We start from the raw sequence: 23459 nt of genomic DNA, 5'->3' as shown, positions 1-23459 counted from the left end.
TACATAATTGTCAATTGTTAATTGTCCTTTCCTTCTTTACCCAACACCACAGATGTACCTGAAGTAGAATATTAGCTTAAAGAAAAAAGACAGGCCGGGATCAAACCAGAATAGGAAAAGAAGATTCTGCTTATAGGCAGCAGTCATGGGAGGAGTGTGGGCCAGCAGCTTCAGGAGAAATTAGGTGCAGGGTACCAGGTCACAAGTTTTGTAAAACCACGTGCTAGCATTAGCCAGGTGACAGAAAAATTAGGTCAGCTATGCAGCAGGAAATAGCCAGGCTATGAATCCAAGATACAGTATTAGAAGTGACCTGGATAAAATAGGAGCAGAAACTGAGCATACAAATGTGGGGTTTGTGGAGGTCTTTCAGCACTATGATCAGCCTGGGTAAACACTGCTGTAATGCATGTTAACACTGAGCTGAACAGGATGCTCCAGACACCGGCAAAATCTCACATAAGTGTTGTTCAGTAAATGCTATTGGTAGGTGGGGATACACTACACATGGCCTGCACCCTGAAGAGGATAGGGAAAAATAAGTTAGCTTCTCTATTAGCAGAAACTGTAAGCAGGTCCACAGCCATACAAGGTGTGATCCCTGTGGTTAATGGGTCCAGGCAGACAGGTTTTTTAGGATAAAGCCAAAGTCCAGACAGATGGCAATCAAGATGAATAGAATAAAAGAAACTTCATGTGCAGTAAATAGGGGTAAAGCTAAGGGCAGTATCAGCTTACTTTATAAAATATCAGGGGAATAAAAAATAAAGTAGATGAGCTGTTAGTGTGTTTAGATGATCTCAAAAATAAGAATGAAACTGATATACTCTGTCTGTCTGAACACCATGTAACTGTGGGCATGGATAGTGTCAGTATAAGTATGTATAATTTAGCATCTTACACTTGTAGATCTAGGATGGATAAAGAAGGAGTTGCCATTTTCATAAAACAACGGTATAAATGCAAAACTGTAGAAGTAATCAAATTTTATGTTGATCAGAACTTTGAGGTTTGTGCTTGTGAATTTCAGCTAGATAATGTAGTATTGATATCAGCAACAGTGTACAGGTGCCCATTAGGGGACTGCAAGCTGTTCATAAAAAAAATTTGACTCCTATTATGCTGTCTGTCAGACAAAACGAAGAAGTTATTAATCTTTGGTAATTTCAATGTAAACTTTCTAAATACTTCTGAGAGGAAAAGTGAACTATAAGTGTTATTAACAACATATAACTTAAAATCAGTGATCAATATCCCTACACATATAGCTCAAGACAGTAGCACGCTAATAGATAATGTATTTGTACAAAAAGAGGATATAAAACAAACACATGCTTTCCCTGTGGTAAATGGTTTGTCAGACCATGCACAACTGATTAATTTACAAGACCTAACAGGGTGTACAGTTCACAAACCATTAAGTAAAAGTGTGAGGTCGCTCAATCCGGTATCTATAGAGCACTTCAGAGAAAGCTTAAGAAATGTTAATTGGGGAGATGTATATAATGAGCCAAATGTTAATGATAAATGCAACACATTCCTTGATAAATTTATATCCCTTTTTGAACATTGTTTCCCATTAAGTAAAAGTGTGAGATCACTCATTCTGGTATCTATAGAGCACTTCAGAGAAAGCTTAATAAATGTTAATTGGGGAGATGTATATAATGAGCCAAATGCTAATTATAAATGCAACACATTCCTTGATAAATTTATATCCCTTTTTGAACATTGTTTCCCAAAGAAAATTACTAAATGTAACACCACAAACTTTTCAAAGAAACCTTGGATTACTACAGGTATTAAAGTGTCTTCAGAAAGAAAAAGAAAACTTTATGAGACAGCAAGAACTAGCGAAGATCCAGAAGTAGTTTTACACTATAAAAATTATTGTAAAATACTGAGAAAAATTGTCAGGAAATCAAGAAATATATATGTTAGAGAAGAAATTAACAACTCTGGCAATAAAATCAAATCAATATGGAATGTTGTTAGAAGGGAGACAATAAAAGTAACCACTGGGGTAGGTAGTTTTACTATTAAAGAGGACGAGACCATTTCAACCAACAGTACACAAGTAGCTAATGTATTTAACAACCATTTCTTAAGTGTAGTAGAAAAAAATGGTGAGAACAGTTCAAAAGAAAAAGCCAGGCAGTACATGGAAGAGCCTGTTTTGAAAAAAATTATTCCAATTAAGTTTCAACTAACAACCTCTAGTGAAATAAGTACAATTATTAAATCTTTGAAAAATAAATGTTCTGTTGGAGTAAATGACATCTCTAATAAGATATTAAAACACTGTGGAGCAATTACAGCTGATGTACTGAGTCAGATACATAATGCATCACTAACTCAAGGTATTTTCCCAGATAGGTTAAAATATGCCATTGTCAGGCCTCTCTACAAAAAGGGGGACACCACAGATGTCAATAATAATTATCGGCCAGTATCCTTGCTTACAGCACTTTCAAAAATATTCAAGAAAGTAATGTACTCAAGAGTTGTTAGCCATCTCAACAGTTATGGGATACTTAGTAAATCACAGTTCGGATTTCAAAAATGCTGTTCTACTTAGACAGCAATATACAGTTTCACTCCCAACATAATATAGTCTTTAAATAGCAAAATGTCACCAATAGGAACTTTCTGTGACTTGTCCAAAGCATTTGATTGTGTGAACCATGACATTATGTTACGGAAATTACAATTCTATGGTATAAATGGAATAGCATATGAGTGGTTTAAGTCATTCCTACAGAACAGGAAGCAAAAAGTTTCCTTATATGGGTCAAGTGATTTAAATAAGTTCACCACTTCATCTAACTGGGGTGAAATTACATTAGGTGTTCCACAGGGTTCCATCATAGGTCCACTTCTGTTCTTGATAAATGTGAACGACCTCCCTATCTGAAACAGGAAGCTGAACTGGCATTGTTTTTGGTGATGATATAAGCATAATTATTAACCCACTAAAAGAAACTCCAATTGAAAATGATACAAATAATGTCTTTGGAAAAGCCATTAATTGGTTTTTTGCAAATGGGCTTGCCCTAAACTATGAAAAAACACAGTACATCCAATTTTCTGCTGCAAGAAGTACAGTTCCTTCAATACATATAACACATCAACTGAAATCAGTAGACAGGGGAGAGCACACCAAGTTTTTGGGAGTACATATAGATGATAACTCATATTTTGGATCTTCTAAAGCGACTAGGTTCAGCAACTTTTTCAAACAGAATAATTGTCAATTTTGAGGATATTGAAATTAGTAAGCTAACATACTTTGCATACTTTCACTCTCTGATGTCATGTGGAATAATATTTTGAGGTAACTCAACATTTAGACAAAAGGTATTCAATGCACAAAAGAAAGTGGTTAGAATAATGTGTGGGGTTCATATCCACACATCTTGCAGGCATCTTTTTAAAAGATTGGGAATTCTTACAACAGTTCACAGTACATTCACTCACTAAAGGAATTTGTTGTCAACAACATGGACCAGTTTAAAAACAACAGTGACATTCATGAAGATTATAATACCAGTAAAAAGAAAGACTTACACTATCCTTTACTCAACCTATCTCTGGAACAGAAAGGGGTAAAGTATTCTGCTATAAAATTTTTTGACAAATTACTGGAAGAAATAAAATGTCTGACAGACAGCAGTAATAGCTTCAAACATAAATTGAAATCATATCACCTTGGCAACTCCTTCTATACCACAGATGAATTCTTGAATAGGAATAAATAAATCTATAAATACAGTATATGCATTTTGTGCCATTTCAGGGAATGGGGTAAATAATAGAAATATTAAAAAACACACAAATTTCAAGCTTTCACAACCCACAGTTGCTTCATCAGGAAAGAGGGAAAGACGAAAGGATGTGGGTTTTAAGGGAGAGGGTAAGGAGTCATTCCAATGCCAGGAGCGGAAAGACTTAGCTTAGGGGAAAAAGGGACAGGTATACACTCACGCACACACACATATCCATCTGCACATATACAGACACAAGCAGACATGTATATGTGCAGATAGATATGTGTGTGTGTGTGTGTGCGAGTGTATACCTGTCCCTTTTTCCCCCTAAGCTAAGTCTTTCCACTCCTGGGATTGGAATGACTCCTTACCCTCTCCCTTAAAACCCACATCCTTTCGTCTTTCTCTCTCCTTCCCTCTTTCCTGATGAAGCAACCATGGGTTGCAAAAGCTTGAAATTTGTGTGTGTGTTTGTCTGTTTTTTATTGTGTCTATCTACCAGCGCTTTCTCGTTTGGTAAGTCACAGCATCTTTTTTAATATTTTGTTTCATATGTGCATTTCTTGTGCACTTGACACATTCCACATGATAACGGCTACTGTACCTTGCGATTGCCCAATGGAACACGCAACCAACTAACTAACTAACTCTTATTCCAGGCTCATGAGAAGTCGTGTGCTTATTGCACCAGAGAATATTTCACAAGTCTGTTCAATATAAATTACTACAATATGTAACTTAATATTGTGGTTTTGTCTAGATTTCTGAATATCAGATAACAAGAGTAGCATCTACAAATGAAGTCCTACAATGGAACTGGAATCCTGTGGCCGCACCTTTTCTGTCTGGGATGTTCTCGTTATATAAAGAAAAGCTGTAAGTAAAATCTGTCAAATTATTATCAGTGGCTGCCGGGCTCATAGGATCTGAAGGAAAGTTAATTGTCCTAAATGACAGCATGTCTCATAGATGAGCTAAAAGAAGAATGTTTAAGATTTTCTAAGATGGCACCTAACAATGAAAATTCTTTAAGGCCCATATCTACTTAGGACAACCCAGGTATCAGATTACAAATTGACTGACCACATACACAAATTCTTTTGACAAAATAACCATTATATTTTTCTAATTCTAAGTACAAATTACATTATTAGCTGGTACAGCAAGATGAGCTTTACACAAGAATGTCCTCTTAGGTCCGACTCCAAGCAGATGAAATAAGCAAATGACAAAGGAAAGATAGTTCATGCACAGAAGCACAAGAGTCCATGGAATAACATGTCCATTGTAGTTCTCTCTCTTCTTCCTTGGCGTCACTTGTCGGTTCTTTATAAAATTTATTGTAATATTTAGTTTACGTTTTTTTAAACCCAAGACCACCCAGGAGAAACAGTACAACTTTTGCCATATCTTGTTGGTGTTTAACTGCTGTTTTGACATCATCAGCATAAGCTTTAGATGTAAAACTTATACCAATGACATTAAATACTGAAACATGGTGTTTCATTGCTAAAAAGGGGAGGGAGGGTGGGGGGGGTGGGGGGTGCTGTACTATTGTGAACCTCATTGTGTATTAGAGATATCCTTGCTTTAAGAATCAATTTTATGTTTATGAAATCCATCAGATGACCATTTATTACAATTCTCAAGCTTGATGAAATATAAGTCTTTTAATGACATTTACAAATTCTTGACTAAACCCTTTTGCAGTCAAAATGCCATAAAGATGCTTGTGACATTCTGCCAAATGTTATTAAGGAGTCAACTGATAATATGGGTTGTTGTTGACACTGTCCCTATTAAGTTTTTTTTATCATCAGTTATGACCTGTACTACAGATTACCTGGAACAGAACTTGTCTGGTTGTACAATATGATTTTCTTTGTTATCTGTTTCAACCTAATCCTTAAATCTCTATTTAATATCTTATAATCAGATTTAAAATGGGATATTCACATGAACTTAGATAAAAGTTTTGCCTTCATCTCTGTCTGACTAAGCACAACTAGCTATTCTTTAAAATATTGCAGAATATAGTCAGTGTGTCAAAATGTAATCCATAAAATAAGTGATCTGCTGTTTTATGGGCTTCCAAAATCTCATATAAAAGTCATCAGGTATTCTATCTGAGCTTGATGACTTTCCTTTTGCTGCTTGTGTTATTGATTCAAGAATTTCATCCTCCACAAAGAGGCTGCATAGGACTGATTTCCTTCTGCACTGAGCTTTTATGTCACATGTCTCAAAAGAACATGAGCTTCTTTACGAACAGTAACATCTTCATCATTGGGAATTTGAAAGTATAACAGGCGTTCAAAGGTACAGAATGAGAACAACACTTTGGGTATAACTGAGATCTTTACTCAAAAGTAATCACCAGAGGTCTGAGCAGAACTATCCCACTGTTTTACAAGCCAAAGAATTCTCTGCTACCAAAATTCCTGTGGCTGTGACAGGAACCAGTCCTCCACTGTCTCCTTCAGTTCATCCTCACAGTGGAAATGTTTCCGTTCAAGATGATTTAGTGGACAAAAGCCGTGGATGTTGCAGGGAGACATGTCCAGGTTGTAGAGTAGTCAGTCAAGCTGCACCCACTTTAACTTGGCCATTACACTTCGTGTAATCTTGAAGATGTATGGATGCACATTATTGTGGAGCAGAATCACTTCTATGAGCAGCCCAGGCCATTTGCTTGTGATGGAATTGTGTAGGCTATGGAGTGCCTCACAGTAAATGTCACAGTTATTGATTATTTTAATGCTTGAGAAGTTCAGTGAGTATTGGACCTTGGACATTGAAAACGAATGGTGACACTTGCCATCACCTTGTCTGCTGAGGCACAGTTTGGAATTCTTTTATCGAGAGATAATGACACATGCTTCCATTCCATTCTGTCCTGCTTTATCTTTGACTCAAAGTGATGGCACCAGCTCTCATCACCAGCAACAATCATCATGATAGCTGAACAGATGATGCAATCCTAGTACTGTATGCACCTCCTTTTGCAGTTTACTGAACTTCTTTGGAACCCACTACATGTACACCTTCTGAAAACACAATGATTCTTATACAACTGTACATATCATTCCAACACTGGCCACTACCATCACTGCCAACATTCACACTGTGACATACCAGTCACTTCTAGTCAGGCCATTCACCATATCGATGACTTCGGCAGTGATTGCCATGTTTGCCTGGACTAGTATTGCGTCACCACATAAACACTCCCAGTCTTCACAAAAAGGAGCACCTCACTTTCTCACTGACTTGTCGGAGACACAATCTCCCCTCATTTACAGCCACAATCTGGTTATGAATATTAGCTGGTTTAGCCCCTTTCAGAGTTAGAAATCTGATAACACTTCACTGCTCCTCAGTCATCTAATTTTGCAATGTGAACACAATGATGGCCTCATATGCACTGCCACGTCAGATGGACAGAACACAACTGCCTGCTTTTTCCAGCATCATGTGCCTGCACATGCCGACAATCATGCTCGACACTACATTCATATTCCTAGATCTCTCACTATGTTATCCCAAGGCAGCATATACAAATTTCAACCGGTTTGGTTGTTACGATGTTTTGCAATCTTTTCACTTGAACACTCCTTACATTTATGGACTTCCTGTAGATTTCCTGTCTGATCTCTCATGACATTGCCTTCCTCTGTTTGCATTTATTTTATTATTTGTTGGTTCCTCCTTTTGTTACATCTTAGAAGATTATAGAAGGATGTTTGTTCTTGCTCAACTTTGTTGATTACTTTGACTCTTACTTTCAGACCATCCAGCAGGTGGGATTTGATAAGAAAATTTTAGCATTAACCTTATTAATACTTTGTCACCTATAAAAGGGACGGGGACATGAATAGTAGAAGTTCAAGGTGTTTTCTTGTTCCTTCCTTTTGCAACCTGGAAACTGTGTTAAAAACTTCCTAAACCTTGGCTTTGCCAGTTTTACCCAGCAATCCTGCACATCAGAATATTTCTGCACTTGCTTTGTACAGGTTCACCATGCACTGTGGAATTTGTGTTCTAATTCTCCGACCGGATGCTAAGACTCAGCTTCCATATCTCACTTGCATGTTTGAATTATGTTTGTAGTCGCATCTTGATATATGTGATGTGGCAGCAATGGTCAAAGGCAGCGAGAGATGGTATTTTAAAATTAACTACATTTGTCTTTAATGCCCTGTTACATATATTCTGTCCAGCCTGCTCACAGATGTATTTGTTATATAGATGTAAGTTGGTAGTGATGCATTTATTGGTTTCCATGTGTCATAGAAGCCAAGGCTTTCAATGATCATCTTTTGTTCTGCTGAAGAGTTGAAGTTTGGATGTTGATCAATAACATTTAATACACAGCTGAAATCACCGCCTAAAATATTGATGCAACTATTTAAGTCTTAAAAAAATTCACTCTCTCTGTTTTATTACCTGACCCAGGAAAGATGTATGTATTCACTATTAGGATGATCAAAAAGAAGTCCAGATATTCCACCATTTGAATCCAATTGTTCTATTTCTGAAAATGGAATTTCTTCTCTCGCTAGTATACCTGTCCTGCCATAACCCATCCTGGCCATATTTTTCATCTGTACAAATTTCTTGTAGGAGTGCTACGTCAACAGCATAGCAATAAAGAAATTCAGCAGATAAATTACATCTTCAATTTGCTTGTTAGGTTATTTACATTTATTGTGGCACTGATATAGGTTTGCTCAATTAAATTGTAGCATGTTTGGGGATGTAATTAAGAAGAAGAATTAAAAAATTCCAAGTGCATCAGGAGGTTCATCTGCTGGGCATCCATATTTCCGAATGCTATTTATTTCTCCCTTATCCTCATACTCTTGTGAACGAAATGAAATAAATTCTGACATTGGCTGCTACTGAGCACAGAAATGAATTTAATGGCGACAAGGGAAAATTTATGCCAGACCAGGATTCAAACCCAGATTCCAATTTTACACACACAGTCCCCTTAATCACTTCATCAGGTTACCTCCCATTAGAAACATGGATGCACTCAGTGACTGTGACATGATTTACGAATGACAGAGCACAGCAGTCAGTCGTCCTTTTTTGAAGGTTTTATTTGACAAATATAGATTTCAGCTAGTGCCTAGCCATTGTCAATGGACTATTTCATAGTATCAGTACATGTCAGTTCCCAGTTGCCTGGATATCCATCACAGTTCTTTCAAGACTTGTTAACCACTTCAGCTATCTGTGCACACTTTCGGTCTGACCCAAGTTCCCATCCCCGACCCAAATTCCTATCTTGTCACATAGTGCCCCCCCCCCCCTCCCCCCCCGACAATCATACTCATTGCGGATTGCATCTCACTGGATCTGTGCATGAGTTCAGGAAATGAGGTGTCCACCCTGAAATGATCTTGTGGCCATCTGAAAGAACAAACACCAGATGTATAAAATTGTTGAACAACCTTTCTAGCTAGGCTAACAAACTTTTCCAGCCAGAATAATACACTCCTGGCAATGGAAAAAAGAACACATTGACACCGGTGTGTCAGACCCACCATACTTGCTCCTGACACTGCGAGAGGGCTGTACAAGCAATGATCACATGCACGGCACAGCGGACACACCAGGAACTGCGGTGTTGGCCGTCGAATGTTGCTAGCTGTGCAGCATCTGTGCACCGCCGCCGTCAGTGTCAGCCAGTTTGCCGTGGTATACGGAGCTCCATTGCAGTCTTTAACACTGGTAGCATGCCGCGACAGCGTGGACGTGAACCGTATGTGCAGTTGACGGACTTTGAGCGAGGGCGTATAGTGGGCATGCGGGAGGACGGGTGGACATACCACCGAATTGCTCAACACGTGGGGCGTGAGGTCTCCACAGTACATCGATGTTGTCGCCAGTGGTCGGCGGAAGGTGCACGTGCCCGTCGACCTGGGACCGGACCGCAGCGATGCACGGATGCATGCCAACACCGTAGGATCCTACGCAGTGCCGTAGGGGACCGCACCGCCACTTCCCAGCAAATTAGGGACACTGTTGCTCCTGGGGTATCGGCGAGGACCATTCGCAACCGTCTCCATGAAGCTAGGCTACGGTCCCGCACAGCGTTAGGCCATCTTCCACTCACGCCCCAACATCGTGCAGCCCGCCTCCAGTGGTGTCGCGACGGGTGTGAATGGAGGGACAAATGGAGACGTGTCGTCTTCAGCAATGAGAGTCACTTCTGCTTTGGTGCCAATGATGGTCGTATGCGTGTTTGGCACTGTGCAGGTGAGCGCCACAATCAGGACTGCATACGACCGAGGCACACAGGGCCAACACCCGGCATCATGGTGTGGGGAGCGATCTCCTACACTGTCCGTACACCTCTGGTGATCGTCGAGGGCACACTGAATAGTGCACGATACATCCAAACCGTCATGGAACCCATCGTTCTACCATTCCTAGATCGGCAAGGGAACTTGCTGTTCCAACAGGACAATGCACATCCCCATGTATCCCGTGCCACCCAACGTGCTCTAGAAGCTGTAAGTCAACTACCCTGGCCAGCAAGATCTCCGGATCTGTCCCCCATTGAGCATGTTTGGGACTGGATGAAGCGTCGTCTCATGCGGTCTGCACATCCAGCACGAACGCTGGTCCAACTGAGGCGCCAGGTGGAAATGGCATGGCAAGCCGTTCCACAGGACTACATCCAGCATTTGTACGATCGTCTCCATGGGAGAATAGCAACCTGCATTGCTGCGAAAGGTGGATATACACTGTACTAGTGCCGACATTGTGCATGCTCTGTTGCCTGTGTCTATGTGCCTGTGGTTCTGTCAGTGTGATCATGTGATGTATCTGACCCCAGGAATGTGTCAATAAAGTTTCCCCTTCCTGGGACAATGAATTCACGGTGTTCTTATTTCAATTTCCAGCAGTGTATATTACCACTATGCCAATATGGTTTCAGGGCACAGCATTCCACTGCGATTGCTAATTTTAATCTTGTCAGTCACATCTTAAATGAAGTTGACAAACACTACAAAATTTCACATATTTTCTTACATTTGACAAAAGCTTTTGATATTATAGAGGATTCAGCTGCTGGCCACTGCGGCTGAGCGGTTCTAGGCGCTTCATTCCAGAACCGTGCTGCTGCTACGGTTGCAGGTTCGAATCCTGCCTCGGGCATGGATGTGTGTGATATCCTTAGGTTAGTTAGGTTTAAGTAGTTCTAAGCCTAGGGCACTGATGACCTCAGATGTTAAGTCCCATAATGCTTAGAGCCATGTGAACCATTTATTTGAAGCATTCAGTTCTCCTAAACAACCGTGACTGTTAAGGTGTACAAACTGAGTTGTTGAAATCTTACATAAATCTACAAAGATACTGTGCAAGCCATCGAATGGTGTGTGGCGGGGGGGTACTCTGCACCATTACTTGTCTTTTTCCATTCTGTTCCACTCACAAATAGAGCTAGGGAAAAACGACTCTCTGTACACCTCCGTATGAGCTCTAATTTGTCGTATCTTATCTTTGTTGTCCTTATGCATGATGTGTGTGATGGCAGTAGAATTGTTCGGCAGTCAGCTTCAAATGCTGGTTCTTCACATGCTCATTCCACCTCAAATCACTTTGCAATGTTACACCCAATATTTAAATGTCTTGTCTGTGATACTGTATCCAAACATCACTCATCTATTGTAACTTACATATTTCCACATTTATGGCTAACTGCCATTCTTCACATCAAATGGTAATTTTGCCTAAGTCATCTTGTATTCCCCTAAAGTCACTCAACTACAACACCTTACATCAGCAGCAGCAAACAACTGCAGATTGCTGCTCACCCTGTCTAACAAATCATTTATGTTGTAAACAAAATAGAAAGAAACTTCCACATGGGAAAAATATATTAAAAACAAAGATTCCAATACTTACCAAGTGGGAAAGCGCCGATAGACAGGCACAATAAAATAACACACAAACACACACACACAAAATTTCGAGCGTTCGCAACCGGCGGCTGCTTTGTCAGGAAAGAGGGAAGGAAAAGGAAAGATGAAAGGATGTGGGTTTTAAGGGAGAGGGTAAGGAGTCAATCCAATCCCGGGAGCGGAAAGACTTACCTTAGGGGGAAAAAAGGATACGTATATACTCGCGCACACACACACACACACACACACACACACACACACACACACACACACACACACACACACACACACACACACACATATATCCATCCATACATACACAGACACAAGCTTTCCCCCTAAGGTAAGTCTTTCCGCTCCCGGGACTGAAATGACTCCTTACCCTCTCCCTCAAAACCCACATCCTTTCATCTTTCCTATTCCATCCCTCTTTCCTGACGAAGCAGCCTCCGGTTGCGAAAGCTCGAAATTTTGTGCATGTGTGTTTGTGTGTTATTTTATTGTGCCTGTCTACCGGCGCTTTCCCGCTTAGTAAGTCTTGGAATCTTTGTTTTTAATAAATCATTTATGTTTATAGAGAACAACAGCAGTCCTATCACACTTCTCTGGGTCACTCCTGATGATACCCTTGTCTCTGATGAACACTCACCATCGAGGACAACATAATGGGTTCTGTTACTTAAGAAGTCTTCCAACCACTCACATATCTGTGAACTTATTCCATATGCTCATATCTTCATTAACAGTCTGCAGTGGGGCACCATGTCAAATGCTTTCTGGCAGTATATAATGCAAAAATGCTTTCTGGCAGTATATAATGTGAGAAAAGATCAAGCTGAGTTTTGCATGAGCAATGCTTTCTAAAACCATGCTGATTCATGGACATTAGCTTCTTAGTCTCAAAGTTTATTACATTCATACTGAGATATGTTCAAGAATTCTGCAGCAAACAGAAGGTAAGGATATTGGTCTGTAATTTTGCAAGTCTGTTCTTTTATCTTTCTTATATATTTGAGTCACCTGCACTTTTTTCCAGTCACTTGTGACTTTCTGCTGGGTGAGAGATTCATGATAAATGCAAGCTAGGTAAAATCAAACTGGGGTTCTGTCTAGATCTGTTGACTTGCTAGTTTTCAAGTCTTTCAGTTGTTTCTCTATGCCAGGTATGCTTATTTCTACGTCATCCATATGGGAGTCTGTCTGATGGTCAAATGACAGTATCTTTGTACAATTCTCCTGTGTGAATGATTTCTTGAACTTGAAATTGAAAACTTCAGCTTTGGTTTTGCTATCTTCAACTGCCACATCAGACTGGTCAACAAGGACTTAGACTCCCTTCACAATTTTACCTACGATCAGAATTTTCTTGGGTTCTGTGACAGATCTTTTGCTGACACTTGGTAATGGTAGCTGTATGCTTAGTGCATAGATCTTTTCACTGATACACGAATCTCCACTAACTATCACTAGTCCTCATTTGTGAACCTAGAGTGCAACAGCCCTGCTTCCTCAGCATTCACCAAATTTCATTATTAAAAAATGATGGGTCTTTTCCATCCTTTATCCTCTTTATCCTCTTATTAAGCACATAACTCTCCAGACCATAATTTACAGTCTGCTTAAACTTTGCCAATAATTGGTTTAAATCCATTTTACTGGAACTAAATGATGCCAATTCACTGCCTAAGTTGTATGTCAATAGCTGCTTATCTGCTCCACCTAGCAAAAACACTCTCCTAGCTTCCTTAACTAATTTAATAACTGTCGTAATCATAGTTGCTATAATGACATAATGATCGCTAATCCCTACTTCCATACTGACATTGTTGAAAACTAATAGATCTTAGATTACAGAGGTTGAACACAAGCATCCTAGCACAACATAGATCTACCTTTCAGAGCCATCGTTACTGTCTTAGCACCATTTCTTTTTCTAGTTTACATTAAAGACCTGTGAAGAATGCAGAACCAAAACTTTTTGCAGATCATACCACTCTGCTTATTGAAGCAACGAATGGCTAGGTCAACTGACACAGCCAACAGCAAGCCAGTGCACTTTTGACACAGCGCAGTGAGCCTTGAGCAGCCACTGCTGAAGTATCGGTAGTGCAGCAGCAGTGCAGTAGGGAGTCACATATTTAGCTTTCATATTTGTTTTGTAGTTTGATTCTTAATTTCTTTCTAAGTGTTTGTGCACTTGCATATTTAATTACATAAAATTCTTGCATATTCTCATATTTGAGAGGAGTTATATTGCTTATTGATAGCTATAAAGTATAAATTTGTGGAGTCGTTAGTTGTTTGTTTTGGACAGACAGTGCTTTCTGTTTATTTTGTAAAGTCAGTTAGCAGCAGACAGAGGCCAGTGTGGTTTCAGCTATGCTTGCAGAGCGACATGTGCGAGCAGCAGTAGCAGAAACTAGTCATATATTCAGTTTTTTGTATTAGTTCTGCAGGTTTAATTTAAATTACTTTGTGTGTTTGTGTGAAATTTTTTGGATCTTTGAGTATTTTCGAATTAGAAAGGTGTAGTATCAAATTTTAATAACGGTAGAATGTAACATCGCATAGGCGGTTGTCATTTGTACTAAGACAGGAATAGGATCGCATTTTAATATGTGTCTAGTGGCATAGTCGTTCTCATTTTATTACTTAGTTCGTAAGTAATTGTTCATATATCGCAGCTCAATCTGGCGCTGGTGATGCAACTGTGCAGTCGCATATTGCTGTTTTATTTGTCGCAATTCTATACGTCCAGATATTAGCAGTAGGATGGATAGGGTTTGTGTGTGCTGTGTGCGGGCACAGGAGGAGCTGGCCATGGTTCACAAGCAGCTGAGCTTGCTATTGGCCACGGTCAGCCACAGTCAGGGTGCTGCCTCAAGGTGCAGCGACAGCGGAGGGTCTGGCGCGTCACTTGAGACACCCCTGGTGTTGCTTGCTGCATCGCTTGCTGCATCCGCTGACTCAGCTGCCAAGGCACCTCAGGGTGAGTGGCAGACTGCAACGTGTTTGCATCACTCAAGGCGGAGGGTCAATGTGGAGGCTGGCCGGCAGGCCTCGCCCGTTCATCCGGTCAGTGGGCAGGTGGCCACTCCTTCAGCAGGGTCTGAGGAGGCACATGGGAGCAAAGGCTTTGCTAGTTATTGGGAGCTCTAATATTAGGCAGGGAAATAGCGTACAGGGTTGGAAAGAATTCCAATATGCACTGCCGGGGGGCCTCATCCAAGATGTGGAGGCGGCCTTGCCTGTGGCTATCGAGCATATGGGGTGCAGTCGTCTGCAAGTAGTTGCTCACGTCGGCACCAGTGATGCCTGTCGCTTGGATTCTGAGGCGATCCTCAGTTCATAAAGGTGGCTGGCGAATTTGGTGAAGACCACTGGCCTCGCACGTGGGGTGCGACCAGAGCTCCCTATTTGCAGCATTGTTCCCAGAGTGACAGTCTTGGCTGCATATTTTTAGACTTGTGCTATTGAGTGGGGAATTGTAGGACGCTCCTAGATAGGTCAGGGGTGCACTACACAAAGGAAGCAGCTACTCAGGTAGCACAGTACTTGTGGCATGCACATGGGGGTTTTTTAGGCTAGGCAGTAGGGCGAGGTGTCCTGATGAACACTCACCAGTCGACGTGAAGGCAGGGAAATCAGGACGTGCTCAGTGTAAAGACTTCAGTGTGTTCGGAATAAAGTTCCTGAATTTACTGCCCTCCAGGAAGCGTGCGGGGCGCAAATTATTCTCGGGACTGAGACCTGGCTGAACACTGAGATAGGAAGTTCGGAAATACTTAGTGAGGGTTGGAACGTGTATTGGAAAGACAGATTAGACACCGTAGGAGGTGGTGTCTTCATCGCAGTTGACAAAAATATTGTGTCTACTGAGATCGAAGTAGGGTGTGATTGTGAAGTTATCTGGACATGTTTAACAGGGCTAGGAGGAATAAAGTTAATTGTTGGGTGTTATTACCGGCCACCAGGTTCCACCGTGACAGTTCTAGAATCATTAGAAGAGAGTCTACACTTTGTATCGCAGAAGTACCCGGATCATGCACAGAAGTACCCGGATCATGCTATATTAGTTGGAGGTGACTTCAACCTACCTAGTATAAACTGGGATGTCTATGGATGCATTACAGGTGGTACAGACAAGCCGTTGTGTGAATTACTTTTGAACACATTACCCGAAAACTGTCTTGAGCAGCTAAATCTACAGCCAATGCGTAATGGAAATATTTTAGATCTGGTAGCTGTGAACAGACCAGACCTCACCGACGGTGTCAGAGTTGAGACAGGGATTAGTGATCATGATGTTGTCATTACGACTATGGTTACGAAAGTTAAATAGTTGGTCAAGAAGGCTAGGATAGTATTCTTGCTAGAAGGAGCAGATAAGCAGTTGTTAGCATCCCACTTAGTAAATGAATCAACTTCATTTACTTCCAGTACGATGGACGTGGAAGAATTATGGACAAATTTTAAACACATTGTAAATCACAGACTGGAGAAGTGTGTGCCAAAAAAGAGGGTTACAGACGAAAAGGCCCACTGTGGTTTAACAGCGCAATTCGGAGAATGCTCAGGAAGCAAAGACAGTTGCACTTGCGGTACAAGAAAGATCAGGAGAATGAGTACAGGCAAAAGTTAGTAGAGATTCATGCTGCTGTAAAAAGAGTGCTGTGTGAAGCATACAACCACTACCACCATCATACCTTAGCAAAAATCTTGCTGAAAACCCGAGGAAATTCTGGTCTCACGTAAAATCAGTAAGTGGGTTGAAGGCTTCCATCCAGTCACTCACTGATCAGTCTGGCCTGGCAAAACGAAAGCTGAAATTTTAAATTTAGCATTTGAGAAATCTTTCATGCAGGAGGATCGTACAAACATACCACCGTTTGAGTCTCGTACAGATTCCTGTATGGAGGACATAGTGATAGGCATCCCTGGCATTGTGAAGCAGCTGAATGGGTTGAAAATAAATATATCACCAGGTCCTGATGGGATTCCAATTTGGTTTTACAGAGAGTACTCTGCTGCATTGGCTCCTTACTTAGCTTGCATTTATCACAAATCTCTTGCCCAACATAAAGTCCCGAGCAACTGGAAAAAAGTGCAGGTGACGCCTGTATATATAAAGGGCAGAAGGACAGATCCTCAAAATTACAGACCAATATCCTTAACACCAGTTTGTTGCGGGATTCTCAAACATATTTTCAGTTAGAATATAATGAATTTCCTTGAGACAGAGAAGTTGCTGTCCATGCATCAGCACAGCTTTAGAAAGCATCGCTCCTGCGAAACGCAACTCATCCTTTTTTCACATGATATCTTGCGAACCATGGATGAAGGGTATCAGACGGATGCCATATTCCTTGACTTCCGGAAAGTGTTTGACTCGGTGCCCCACTGCAAACTCCTAACTAAGGTATGAGCATATGGGATTGGTTCCCAACTATGTGAGTGGCTTGAAGACTTCTTAAGTAATAGAACCTAGTACATTGTCCTCAATTGTGAGTGTTCATCAGAGGTGAGGGTATCATCTGGAGTGCCCCAGGGAAGTTTGGTAGGTCTGCTGTTCTTTTCTATCTTCATAAATGATCTTTTGGATAGGGTGGAAAGCAATGTGGGGCTGTTTGCTGATAATGCTGTGGTGTACGGGAAGGTGTCATCATTGAGAGACTGTAGGAGGATACAAGATGACTTGGACAGGATTTGTGACTGGTGTAAAGAATGGCAGCTAACTCTAAATATAGATAAATGTAAATTAATGCAGATGAATAGGAAAAAGAATCCCGTAATGTTTTAATACTCCATTAGTAGTGCAGTGCTTGACACAGTCACATTGATTAAATATTTGAACATAACATTGCAGAGTGATATGAAGTGGGACAAGCATGTAATGGCCCTTGTGGGGAAGGCGGATAGTCGTCTTCGGTTCATTGGTAGAATTTTGGGAAGATGTGGTTCATCTGTAAAGGAGACCACTTATAAAACATTAATACGACCTATTCTTGAGTACTGCTTGAGCGTTTGGGATCCCTGTCAGGTCATATTGAGGGAGGACATAGAAGCAATTCAGAGGTGGGCTGCTAGATTTGTTACTGGTAGGTTTGATCATCACACAAGTGTTACGGAAATGCTTCAGGAACTCGGGTGGGGGTCTCTGTAGGAAAGGAGGCATTCTTTTCATGAATTGCTACTGAGGAAACTTAGAGAACCAGCATTTGAGGCTGACTGCAGTACAATTTTACTGCCACCAACTTATATTTTGTGGAAAGACCACAAAGATAAGATAAGAGAGATTAGGGCTCGTACAAAGGCGTTTGGCAGTTGTATTTCCCTCGTTCTGTTTGGAAGTGGAACAGGGAGAGAAGATGTTAGTTGTCGTAAAAGGTACCCTCCACCACGCACCGTATGGTGGATTGTGGAATATGTATGTAGATGTAGATGTAGAAGGTTCAACCACCTGTAGATTCTGGACAGCTGCTCTGAGGAAATATTGTGGAATTTGTTTGTTATTCAGTGGCAACCCCCTTGAAGACTATTTAGAAGTTAGTAATTCACTTGAACAACCAGCAATTCAAAATATCATTGAGACAGATTTTCTAGGCATTTACCTGCAAGAAAATCTAAAATGGAATCCTCACATATTTTCCTTAACTCACAATGCTTTAAGTTAACAGAGTGCTATCCAGCACTGCAGCTTACAAAACTGTAAAATACACATACTTTTCTCAGATACACTCATTAAGATAGAATGTTATCTTTTGGTGTAATTCCCTCAGCTCCTTAACAACATTCAGGAACCAAATGAGCACAATAAGGGTAATAAAAAAAGAAAATGACAGAAGTTAATGTAAACCATTTTCTGTAGTTTCAAATATTTTTCTTCTTACCTGCAGTTACATTTTAGAAATTGTGCTGTTTGAAAGGGATGGTATGATGAAGAAAAAGAGTGTCTTTTTCTTATACACTGCTGTGCATGAGCACCCAACTAGGTTAAGGAAAAATATTCATACAAACTGTTCCAGCACAACTCTGTGTCTAAAGGGTGCTTATTATTCAGTTGTTGCGTTATACAATAACCTGCCAGAGATTATATACAGCACCAATCAAGTAAATACATTCAGACATGCTGTCTAATTCTTTTATTAAAGAATCAACAATTGTTGTTCTTATGCTGTGTCTGATTGTAAGGGTAACAAGCTAGAATAATTATCTAATGTTACTAGAGACTAAAATATCATCCAGCAGCTGTCACACATGGTGTCTATAAAAGACTTTACTGGATAAATATGCATTTTAAGTACAAAGGCATATGGGCACAATATCTAACTCCAGTACAATGTGTTCCTCTTTTGCTTGTAGTTACTGTGTTTATGTGTAGTTTAAGCTTCTGCCTAGTTTCAGATGAGTGTAAATCATAGTCATTTTTGTAAATGTTTTTAATTTTTTTTACATGTTCCCTTTTGCAAAAATTGGTATTTCATATACAGGTGTAATGAACATAAGCACAGATATTTTTATTTATGGCACTATAATATGTACACTCACAAGAGCATGTTGGTTGTATTTTCTCAGCATTGAATAGTCTTCCCACAAACTCATCACAAACTTTAAGACCTGATGTTTTCTGCATGGTTGTACTGCACCACTAAGTGGGCTACATCAGTTAGTATAGACTAAGTGTTTTGCATCCTTGCATCCATTCATCAACACCTGACCTCTTTCCCAAGAGAAAATAAGCTTTAATGGCTTATCTTGCCACATGTATTAATTCCAAAAATACTATAATTATACAAGAGGATATCATGATCAATTTCATCACAAGCTTTACTGAGATCACAAAATATTTCAGATAGGATAGATGTGATCAATGAGGAGTAGATTTTCCCGCAATTTCAAATTGAAGTCCTAGGCTGATTTGTTACCTATAAATGATCTGAATTCCAATTCTGTATGGTTATTAATTACAGATAAATTTACAATTTAGTTAAAACAAAAATTGCAGTGTTTTACCTCACAACATAGGGTAAAGCCTCACAGTGTAGGCCTTTGTCCCCTTTCAGGCAAACATAGATAAGAATGAGTGACTGCTAATAAAAATATTTGAAATAATCTTTTGTAACATTGTTGTATTGTAGCAAAGTTACCCAACATAATATTGATCTGAAATGTCTTGTAAATTTGAACATAATTCTTTTAAATACTTGTACAAAAATTATCATTTAACAAACTACAGACCCATTGTGATAATGTGACAAATGAAACTGTTCAATACTTTAATGAAAGTCACTAAAATGTAAGCACCAGTAAAACATGTCTCATGGAGTTGAACAACAGTAGTTTTAATGACGAAATTAAACTATTCATTGGCAATGAATTAGTAAAAAAATTAAATTAAAAAAAAGCTTAATGTAAAATTCCTCAGTTTAACGATTCAAAGCAGTCTAAAATGGGACACAAGTTGACACTTTAGCATGTAAGTTGTCTAAGAATATATGTTATTAGCGAGTTCTGCAAAGACACTGTTGCCCTAAAGACCCTGATCCGAATTATGGAATAGAAATTTGGGGAACAGCAAATCTAAATAAGCTATTGCTACTTCAAAAAAAGAAAGCTATAAAAATCATCTGTGGAGCAAACTATGAGGAATCATGCTATAGCTTGTTTCCAAAAACTGGTGTGCTAATTGAAGTAGACATGTACACTCAAAAGCCATGTTACTTGTTAAAAGCCTGTAGCCCAACATTTGTTATGGTTTGCATCAGCACAATACCAGATATAAAGAGAAATTTTAAATCAGCAGCCATAGAAATGGGTCCACAGTATGCAGGTTTAAAATTAGCCTCTGCACTGTCCAGTACAGGTAAGACCTTCCCACAATGAAGCTTAAATTTCAGCTAAAAACATCAAAATCCCTTTTACACATTACAAGAACATCTTACTAACACCCCTAATAAAAACTGTTTTGAAGAAATGTAAATAGTGATAAGGAAACCGTCTAATTTGTAATCTAATTGTTTTGTTAACCAATGACATATTCAGATGAATGTTTTATTGTGTTACATGGGAACCTGAAAGAGTTACTGTGGTTAAGCTGTCTAGGTACCTAGGAAATAGTGTAATTTGTTAGGTCCTCTGATTCTTCCTTGAAGTCACAGGCTCTTGTTCTTCTTTTCTGGATACTTCTTTGCAAAGTAGTAAATCCATGTCTTTATCGGAGCTACTGCCATGATGTGAGAAGTCTGAATCTGACTCTGAGGAATAATCAACTGAATGTTTGATATATTTTCTTCCTTTCCTGGCATTGATATGAAATCTAGCTTACATCATTTTGTTTGTGTTGCACACTACATTCTTTCTTTGGAACATCTTCCCTTCTCAATAGCAAACTTTTCTTTTCTCATCCATTCTTCTTCCATTCTTTCTTTATTGGACATTAGAAGCACAGATTTTAATGCTTCATCAGGGAGTTCCCTTAAATTATTAATTTAAACGGCGGAATTGTATCATCAGGTGAGATAATCTCACACACTATGTGTTGAATGTCATCTTTTTCAGGGTTATCATTGAAGAATTGGTGTCATGTTGTTGGAGATTTGAGATTTACCCCAAAACATGTTCAGTGATTTATCCCATTTCACCATTTTCTGACAGATGTGCCATTTTTGATCTTGGGGACCAATCTGAACAATTATTTCCATGCAAATGTGTAGCTTAAATGCAGTAGTCAAAAATGAAATGATTGTACAGTATTGATGGTTGGGAATCAACACCTGGGGAATTTCAGCTGCCGAGTTGCAAGTGGTTTCAGTTGTCGCCATATTGGGCAACTTGCATGTTGATGATGATGAAATTATGCTGAGGACAACATAAAACATCAGAAGAGTTACATGTAGATAGTAAAAAATAAATGTACTTCATTTTCTCATCTCTGGTGTGACCTGCCAGGAGAAACTCTCAGGACGTGATGTTGTCTCTCCTGCCCCCCCCCCCCCCCCTCCCACCCCCCTCCTCCACACACACACACACACACCAACCCTACTTGTGTCTTATCATCCACTGCTGTTAGTATTTCATTTAATAAGGTAAAAATGGTTGACTGAGCTGCTGTGGCATTCTGATATCTGCAGCACACACTTCACTACAGTTCTGTTTACCTTAGTGTTTGTGTAGAACCTGAATTGTGATAACTGATCCTGAAGTTCATATGAGTAATTTGAGGTTTGGTTTTAGTTTTGACAGTCCATGATTCAAAGTTCATAATTTTGATTATTTTCTACATGAAGATCTTGGTGTTCCCAATGAATAGGTTATTGGTATGCAGTATGCCTTCCTAGTTAAGAAGTGTGTATTTGTGTCATGAATCAGATGAATGGATCTGCTAATTCACTACAAGTGATGGGTGGTTAGTCCCATTACAATTACATTTGCATCTTCAGTTTGCATAACGTAAAGTCTACAACCAACCCTTTGAAATTGTGGACCAGCAACTTAAGGAAGCTTTATTCGTATATGATACTGTGTATACCATTGCACGCAAATGTTGGAAGGATAACAGATTCTTTACTGTGGAGAATGGTGTTTGGACTGTAAGGATGGAGCTTATGCAGCATATCCCATCATTCATTATTGTGTGAGGTTATAAAGGCTTGGTTGTATGTGAGGGACAACCCTGCACATGTGCCACATGTAACTCTGCTGATCATCTCCGTGCAGACTGTCCATGCAAGTGCTGGCCTCGGGGGAATGCCAGCTTCTGGTCCACCAACATTCACTGTCATATTAAAAGACATACTCACATGGTACACACCTGAACCAGTGCTGGCTGCAGTGCAGGCAGTGTTTATGCACAACAATGGCAGCCCCAGTGCAGCCACAGAACAAGAGCAGAGCACTGCCCCCGTGTGAGATTCCACAGTCTGTGAATATCAAGGAACCATCTCCTACTGAGACAACGGTAGCTTCCACAACTGTCACAAATGAAACTCTCATGACGGAACATATTCAGGAACCTGCAAAAGCTCTTCTGAATTCACATACACACCAGTGGATACTGCTACCAGTCTGAACATGGCAAAGAAGGCCACTACAGAAAAATCAAAGAACTGTGACACGCCATCTTTGCCCACTAGCAAGAAGAATTGTGTCATGAAAAAACAGGATCCAGACACACTGTTAAAAAAAGAAATTAACCAGGTCTGCCAAGAAACTTAAGAGTAGGTGCTGCAGCCATGCACCAGGTTTATGGCAGGGGCTCCTCCCACCAAAGATGGCCTGGAGGCAATGGACACAGAAAGTGCATCCCCACCCCCACCTACAACTCCAGGTGATGGGTCCTGGTGGCCTGACAATGATCCAGGTGGTTACTGAGAACCTCATAATCGGTGGTTAGATGAAGAGCCCCCAGACTTATCATCAACCATATCCAAAATGCTGTAAGGCTACATGCCCTGCAGGAATTTTTGTATGGAATGCATGCTGACACTGTACCACTTCAAGAAGATCTAACCAAAATTTCCATCTCCGGTTATGCTTAAATTACTAACATCAGTACAGAGGAAGCAACTGGCACCACAGTTATGTGTTGTGAAGGTATTCATGTCACCAGTGTCAATATTCTAACCAGTGGTAAAGACATATCTTGCAAGACTAAGAGACTATTAATTGTGAGTATTTATGTGGCTCTGGTAGCTACCATTGGCAGGAGCAGGATGACTTTTTTTGAACGAAGGTCCCTGAGTTGTCCACTCTGACATCATTCTTCACAGAGGGG

At 40.0% G+C, this 23459-nt stretch overlaps 1 protein-coding gene across 1 annotated transcript in view; it reads left to right on the top strand.

The window, feature by feature from the left end:
• Window positions 1–23056, top strand: part of LOC126336012 (gustatory receptor for sugar taste 64a-like) — a 154710-nt gene extending 131654 nt beyond the window's left edge. The window contains exons 8-9 of the mRNA XM_049999489.1: window positions 22403–22590; window positions 22927–23056. Coding sequence (XP_049855446.1) covers window positions 22403–22590; window positions 22927–23056 — 318 coding nt within the window. The remainder of the gene's footprint in view (window positions 1–22402; window positions 22591–22926) is intronic.
• The last annotated feature ends 403 nt before the right edge of the window (window positions 23057–23459 follow it).

The sequence above is a fragment of the Schistocerca gregaria genome, chromosome 2 (assembly GCF_023897955.1).
Source record: "Schistocerca gregaria isolate iqSchGreg1 chromosome 2, iqSchGreg1.2, whole genome shotgun sequence".
NCBI classification, from domain to species: Eukaryota; Metazoa; Arthropoda; class Insecta; order Orthoptera; family Acrididae; genus Schistocerca; species Schistocerca gregaria.
The sequence above is the reverse complement of the archived record's forward strand: the minus strand, read 5'-3'. Positions and strand labels throughout refer to the sequence as shown.